Source organism: Corvus hawaiiensis, chromosome 13 (genome assembly GCF_020740725.1).
Source record: "Corvus hawaiiensis isolate bCorHaw1 chromosome 13, bCorHaw1.pri.cur, whole genome shotgun sequence".
NCBI lineage: Eukaryota > Metazoa > Chordata > Aves > Passeriformes > Corvidae > Corvus > Corvus hawaiiensis.
This window is the reverse complement of record NC_063225.1, coordinates 11,197,452-11,204,844: the sequence shown is the minus strand read 5'-3', so window position 1 is coordinate 11,204,844 and position 7,393 is coordinate 11,197,452. Positions and strand designations below refer to the sequence as shown.

General features: G+C 44.5%; 1 protein-coding gene and 1 non-coding gene across 3 annotated transcripts; both read left to right on the top strand.

Moving 5' to 3' along the window:
• The first annotated feature begins 559 nt into the window (after positions 1-559).
• TIPIN (TIMELESS interacting protein) lies at positions 560-7,112 on the top strand. 2 transcript variants are annotated; one of them, XM_048317804.1, is made up of 8 exons: positions 560-758; positions 1,108-1,265; positions 1,696-1,783; positions 2,015-2,090; positions 3,267-3,389; positions 3,945-4,008; positions 5,893-6,090; positions 6,393-7,112. In XM_048317804.1, the coding sequence occupies exons 2-8, from the start codon at positions 1,133-1,135 to the stop codon at positions 6,533-6,535; spliced, it is 825 nt and encodes a 274-aa protein (XP_048173761.1). In that variant the 5' UTR covers positions 560-758; positions 1,108-1,132; the 3' UTR covers positions 6,536-7,112. The 2 variants fall into 2 exon arrangements, with proteins under 2 accessions (XP_048173761.1, XP_048173760.1); XM_048317803.1 differs by having other exon boundaries at positions 560-762.
• On the top strand, positions 4,863-4,997 carry LOC125332954. The gene has a single exon (XR_007206695.1). It is a non-coding gene; the product is annotated as a small Cajal body-specific RNA 14 (non-coding RNA).
• Positions 7,113-7,393: the final 281 nt, after the last annotated feature.

The window sequence follows — 7,393 nt, the reverse complement described above, 5'->3', positions numbered from 1 at the left end:
CAGAGGGACCTAAATAATCAGAAGGATGGTGCACCTCGCCTATTGGGAAAGACTGAGAGAATTGTGATTGTTCAGCCTGGAGAAGAGAAGCTCTGGGGTTACCTAATTGTGGCCTTCCAGTACATGAAGGGAATTTACAGGAAGGATGGAGAGGGACTATTTACAGGGGTCTGGAGAGACAGGACAAGGGGGAATGGCTTCAAACTGACAGTAGGTTTAGATGGTTAGGATGAAATTCCTCCTTGTGAGGGTGGTGAGGTCCTGGCACAGGCTGCCTAATGAAGCTGTTCCCTCCCTGGAAGTATCTAAGGCCAGGCTGGACAGAACTTGGACCAATCTGGTCTAGTGGAAGATATCCCTGCCGACAGCAAGCGGGCTGGAACGGGAATGAGATAATCTGCCATGTCCCTTCCCACCCAGACCATTCTCAGGTCCCACGCCCAAGCCCTGGGATCGCCTCAGCCGCCCCGCCCCGCCCACTGCGTTTTGGCGCCAAAACCCCTGAGCCGCCGCGGCCGGGAGCTCGCGAGACACGGGACTCTCGCGGGACTTGGCGCGCACGGGGGTGGCTCCGGCCCCTCAGCCCGCCCCGCGCTCCCGCACGGCCGGAGCCGCTCGGAGCCGCCCGAGAAAGGGCTCTCGAAAGAGTGCTCTTGCTGGTATCGGCTCAGCCCAGCCCCGCTCCGGACGAGGTCTCTGGAATTAGCTTCACTTGAGGAGCCGGAAAAGGGGAATCCTCCTCCAGGCGGTGTTTCGAAGTGGGTGAGCTGTAAATTTGGCGAATTGCCACCTCGAAGCCTTTGGTCAGGGATGTGAGTAGCACGCGGCTCCATGGATAAGCGCTGTGGTCAGAAATCCCTTTATTTTGGTTTATTCCTGCCACACCCAAGTGATTTTGACGAGTTGAAGTATGACTAGCCCTTATTTTATTCGGCTCAGCGAGGGTGGGTTGTGTTATCCTCTGTATGGTATCTGCTGATTAATTTGCAGGATGATCTGGCTGGCAAATCTTTTTCTGAAAAACCTTAAAATACTATCTATAATTGACGTTTATCTGCCTCTGTGGAAGCCTCGCTTCTCTTTAAATGCTTTTGCTGTTTTCTGCAGGAGGGCAAAAAAGGCTTCTGTGGCAATGATAGATCCTTTAGAGAACAACTTGTTTGATCTTCCTGATTATGATAACACTGAAGATGAAACGTTCCCACCTCTTCCACCTCCTGCCTCTCCGGGAAGAGACGATGCTGAATGGGCTCAAGCTAATGGAGGTGAACACCGGTGACCCCTAAAAATCCCATTTGAATGCTGTGCAATCGAAATTATTGGTGTTGAACTTCACTGCATTGAGTTCACTGCATAAAAATAGGCAGAAAACAAACTGTAAACTTACATAGTTAATCATGCGATGCTTTCCAGCTAGTGGGAAAAGTTTATTTTTGTAGATTCCATGAAAATATGTGCACAAAGGAATCTTTATAAAATTCAAGCTCTTCTGACAAAATGTTGGTAGAGGTAATTATACAGCAATGATCTATTACTCTTTGTGACTTGGCTTCTAGGAGAGATAAGAGTATTGGATGCACTATCAATGCACTTATCAGAAATACAAGTAGAAACTTAAAATGTACGCAGTGCAATTCTAGGTGATGGCAATTGCATTGAATGCTTAAATTATGTCATTTTTTCCCCTGGATCCAGATGGAAACCAGCAGTCCCAAACAAAGGATTCTGCTGTGACCACACAGAAAGCAGTTAAAAGACCAAGGCCTAGATTAGATGCCCAAAGGTAACTTTATACAGAATATTTCTTTGTGTGATGAGTTTGGTGTAGGGCTGTGGGAGAATGATTAAGGTACCTCTAAAACTGGTCTAAGTTCTTTATAATCAACAGAAAGAATCCAAGCTTTAGTCTGTTTCAAGGAATGTGAGCGTTTTTTCTTTGTTTGGGTTTTTTTACTTGTTAGTTGAAAGAAAGAAGTGTGGGTTTCAAATAACTTTGCCCATTTCCTATTCTCAGGTTAATTTCAGAAAGAGGGCTCCCAGCCCTGAGACACATGTTTGACAACGTGAAGTTCAAGGGTAAAGGGCACGAGGTAAGACCTGGTGAGCTTTTGTTTTGTTTCCTGGGAGGTTAATGTAGATTTGATAGAGTGCTGCCCATCTGATACGGGGAGAAAGCTGGTTAGCCAGCTTTCCAGCAGTATCTGAACAAACTTGAATGCTTTAAGAAAACCCATCTTTGATCATAAAATTCTTTTCCTCAACTCTAAAAGTAGAACATCCCATCTGTGACTCTTGTATTGTCCATAGAAGTAGGGTTTTGAATTTCAAGGTTTCAAAAAAAAAAAAAAAGTGACATGCCACTTGAGCAAAGAAAAATCAGGACTTTCACTACAAGCTTTCTTATTGTTTTGGAGGCGCTTAAACTTGCAGAGCTTATTTTCCTTTACATGTCATTATAGAGTTCGTTGTAGACAGGTGAGGGTCAGTTTCTTCTTCCAAGTAACAAGCAATAGGACAAGAGCAAACAGCCTCAAGTTGTGCCAGGGGAGGTTTAGATCAGTTATTAGGAAGAATTTCTTCACCAAGAGTGTTGTCTGGCTCTGGGCAGCCTGTGCTGTGGACTCATCATCCCTGGGGGGATTTCAAAGACATGCAGATGTGGCACTTGGGGACATGGTTTAGTGATGGCCTTGGCAGTGCTGGGGGAGTGCTTGGACTCTGTGATCTTAGGACTTTTCCAACCCAAACAGTTCCATGATTCTCCTGACACACTTGCAAGGAGACCTGTGCATCTCTGGTTTTTGGAGAGCATTCATGGTATAAATGTTCTCCTTACCACTGGAGGCACAAAGAAACTGGGCAGTAGTGCTGAAAGGTACAAAAATCTTTCCTAGATCAGGTTATTTTGATGTATCTGCATTCTAAACATAAGAATCAATGCCAGCTGTGCCCCTGTGGATTTATTTCAGCCTGGGTTCAGCCCTGATTGTTTAAGGACAATGCTTCAGGACCTGGCAGATGTTTTACAGGATATGCAAATACTCCCCTGAACTTGTATCACTGCTGTTCTCATAGCCTGAGATTATGCTTACACTGGGTTGTGGGAGGAGGAAGGAAAGGTTACCCACACATTCATACTGCTTACATTTTCCAGAGACTGTCAATCTGCAGATGCTTCATGTTTTCAGGATTTAGTGTCCTGTTTACCTCCGCAGTCTCCTGACTTTGTCAGGTTTAGTAGCTGGGTGTTGTCTTTCTTGCTCTAGGCAGAGGACCTGAAGACACTGATACAACATATGGAGCATTGGGCTCACAGACTGTTCCCAAAACTGCAGTTTGAGGATTTTATTGACAGAGTGGAGTCTTTGGGAAACAAAAAGGAAGTTCAGGTATGAATTGTTTCTGTCAGTTTCTCTTCATGCTGTTTGGAATAGTGCAAGTGGTACGTTTAGGAGATCAATTATGCAGCAAAAGAAGACTTAGGTTGTGCATACTGCTAAGAAGTATAATGTTATTTAAATTAATTTCTCTCAGTTTAGAGCTTTGTCTGGTATTTAAGTTTAGATACAACCTTTATGTATTTGAAATAATACTTTGGAGAATGCTTCAGCATTTTCAGGACATCTTTAACCACAGAAAGTTGCTTAAGAGTGCTGGAACTGGGTGGGTTTGGGGGTTTTGTTTGGTTGTTTTTTAATGTTTGAACCTGCAAAAGACGACTGGTAAAGAATTCAGCTTCACCTGGCTGGGTGATAGATGCAGGACTGGGAAGATGATCCACAGCATTGAAGGTGTGTGTCTCAAATGGACATTGAATGAAAGGAGTATTTTCTTCAGAGTAATACAGCATAAAATGAAATTGCTGTGGTTTTCCCATACTCCCAAAGTTGAACATAAAAACTTGCTACAGATGAAGTACCAGTGTTTTAATCTCCCATTTGCAGACCTGCCTAAAGCGGATTAGACTTGATCTTCCTATTTTACATGAAGACTTCAAAAATAATGAAGGTATGCTCTCTCTGCTGTTTGTTCAGTACTTCAGTGCTTAAGGTTATTTACTTCCCTTGCACTGACCAGAAGTGAATGGTCATGATACGCTTTTCTCATGCAGAAGAAGTTGCTGAGAGGTCTCTCCTTTAAAACCAGGCTTCTGTGAATCTTATGATGACAAAACTGAACTGGTACATAAGTATGCACATACTTGCACATAAGTATGTGAAAATAAATAAAATTGTATGGTCTGCTGAAAGGAAATGGAAAATGGGTATTAACCAGCATTGTTAGAAATATTCTTCAAAAAACCCTCCAGAAATGCAGTTATTGAGCACACAGGTTTGTGTTGCACTCTCACATGAGTGCAGTCTGGAGAACTCTTGGATCTTACAGAAGGAGGAATCATAAACATCCTCCAGGGAGTTGCAGTGCAGTCAGGGTGTGGTGCCCTTCATAGGCAAAGTACCTGCTAATGTGGGGGGCACTGTTATGTCTGTCAGTTCTGGCACACAGCTGCTGGGAGCATTCCTTCTTCCAGGATCAAAACCCAGCATTTACTGAGGACATAAGTCAAGAGTCTCTTCCAATCAGATAGAAATTAGACATAAACAATTTTTTAATTAAAAGAGGAAGCTTCATGTGATAGTTAGAAACTTTAGCAGCAGAAAGGAGGGAATTTCATTGTCATTCCTAAGGACCTTGTGCAGGTTTTCATACCTTCACTGTGAGTGTGATAGTCTTGAGAGTGTTATCTACCCCTTGTCCCGTTTGTCTTCATGTGAACCTCAGCCAGTGCCTGGGAATGGTGTTTTGGTGGATGAGTTCATGAGTGGTAAGATCTGACCTCAGCTTGGGGCAGTTGGTGACACGTGGCTGTCTTCACTGCTGCTGCATTGGTGAGAACTGCACTGCAGCCAGAAGCAGCCACGGACAGCAACACGAGTGGTTCCTGCCGACAGGGTCTGTAGAGTGATCAGATGTTCTGTGCGATGGTTCCATACACTGGGCTTTAAATGTGTTGTTGAGCTGCTCCTGAACTGTGTGACTGAGTGCACTGCTACAGCTGCCCAGCCTTCAGGGGAAAAGCTACAGCAGGCATCTCACAAGTGTGAAATAAAAATTCAAGCTGGGGCATTGTATGAACAACCCAACCCTTTTGTCAGCTCACCTTTCTATTCACAGGCTTAAAGTGGTGCAGAGGCCTTGGGCACTCTTTCGAGAGTGCTCTGCTGCTCTCTGGGTGGTGAAGCTTGTCTAACTGAACTGCCTCCACCTTGCACATTTCAGTGCTGGCAGATGAATAAATATCTCTGTAATAGAGCACACTGAATTCAGAACAGTATTCAGTGTGTGTGTTCAAACCTCTGCTTCACAGAATGCTGGAAGGGTTTGGGTGGGAAGGGACCTTAAAACCCACCCTGTTCCATCCCCTGCCATGGGCAGGGACAGCTTCCATTGGTGCCATCCAGCCTGGCCTTGAAAGGTTGGAATTCCTGTAGCTACTCCTGCCACTTCCTTAAGGAGAGTGTTTTATTAGTAGGGTTGGGAGGAAAATTACCTGGCCCTAAAGATTGCCTGGAGTTCCTGTCCCTTTTGACCCTTCAAGCACAGCTCCTGTTGCAAACTCAGTGTGCTGTGCCTCTTTACACTCAGGCATTGATTATTCTGTGTGTGTGAGCTCTGAGCACTTGTTGTGTCCTTTGAATATTGGAGATGTGGGCCTAGGCAGAAAATTGCCCATTAAAATTATATTATACAATGATCTTCAGCTGTCAATACAAAATGTAGATCATAGAAATGGTTTCAGAATATTCTCTTGACTGACATGTAGTCAATCTCTATGGGTTAAAGGTGTTGATTCTGCTCTTCTTCCCCCTGCCAACCCTTGTTTTTAACCAGAAGGAGAAGGGGAAAGCAATGGACTGGATCCAGCTGCTGAAGATGCACATTCCCGCTCTGGAAATGCAGAAGAACTGAATTCCCTGCCTGGTACAACTCTGACGGAGGAGCAGCAGGAGCGGATGAAGAAGAACCGGCAGCTGGCCCTGGAGCGGAGGCAGGCGCGGCTGCAGGGCCACAGCCAGTCCCAGCACCAGGGTAAGGACCCCAGTTTCAGTGAGGGCAGTGGCCTGAGCTGCTGGGTCATGGCTCTGATGGCTTTTCTAGTAAGTGCTGGAATGTGTAACTCTCATATTTTAACAGTTTTCCTGTAGTTAAACTCCAGAGCCGTCACTGCTCCCCTGCTTGTTGTGCCAAGCTGTGACAGTTTTGTCTTGGTGAAATGCAGCTCACCCTGTTACCTTTGAGCTGCCTTTGCCACAGACTGGCATTCTGGTGATGGAACCATCAGTTAAACACAGCAAGTGTCTGCTTATGGTTTTTCTTTCTCTCCTCAATAGAGCTCCCCAGTAGTTACTCAGAAGAGGAGTTTGACAGCCCAGTTATTCAGGATCCCACTGACCTTATTGAAGACACTCAGGTTCCTGCAGCCAAGGATGCTCCCACAGATGAAGAACTGGAATGTGCCAGGGAAGAGCAGTAACTTCCCCACACTGTGAATGCCTTTCTTGACCAAAAGACCCTCCTGCTTTAAGTACTGTCATTATACTGAAATGTTGCTGGCTCTTGGCACTCCAGAAGCTTCAGGGAAGTCTTTCCCATGGCATCACTGCAGGACAGAACTCTTCCCTGGAAGCTGCAGAGGAGCAGTTCCGTACACCAGCAAACAGAACAAAGTTCTTCAGTTGCACTTGAGCCTTCTTTTCCACCTCCCAAAATGGTTTTTTTAGGAAATGTTTATGAGTTTTTGGACCTACTTTGAATATAGTTTATAATTTATGTCAAACTGAATTAACTGGGATGTTGATGGATTAAGTTGCTATTAAAGTTGTGGGTTTGGGGTTTTTTTAACAGGGATACTGGATTTTTTTTAAACTGCTTATCCATTACTTATATATTTTTCTTATAAAATGGAAGCTATTAAATTTCAGAAGTCAAACCTGAAATTCTTGTATGAGGCTCTTACAAGGCCAGGCCTCCCACACTTCCCCATCCCTTGGGTCAGACATCTCTCCCCAGACAAGTACCTCCCCTCAGGGAACAAGACTGTCCTTACCTGATCCTGCTCTCTGCTTGAAGCTCTGCTTCATCCTCTTCTTAGAGTCTTGTTTTTCCTTACACAACAGCTTTTCCCTTTTGTGGAATGAAGGGGAATCACCCCTTCCAATAGTAAAAAGTACTGAATTTCTAGACACTGAATTAAGCCACTACCCTCAGGGTACCAGGTGTTATTTTATGAAGGAATTTGCTTTTTATATCCTTGTAGGGAAGAAGGAGGTATTTAGGTTTTAAGAACCTAATTTATGGACAACATGAGCAAAGTAATTTTTTGAATGATACT

Coding starts and splice junctions, on each gene's coding strand:
- TIPIN (XM_048317804.1), top strand. CDS start 1,133: ATGATAGATCCTTTAGAGAACAACTTGTTTGATCTTCCTGATTATGAT. Junction 4,009..5,892: donor AGACTTCAAAAATAATGAAG/GTATGCTCTCTC, acceptor GTTTTTAACCAG/AAGGAGAAGGGGAAAGCAAT. Junction 6,091..6,392: donor CAGCCAGTCCCAGCACCAGG/GTAAGGACCCCA, acceptor TCTCCTCAATAG/AGCTCCCCAGTAGTTACTCA.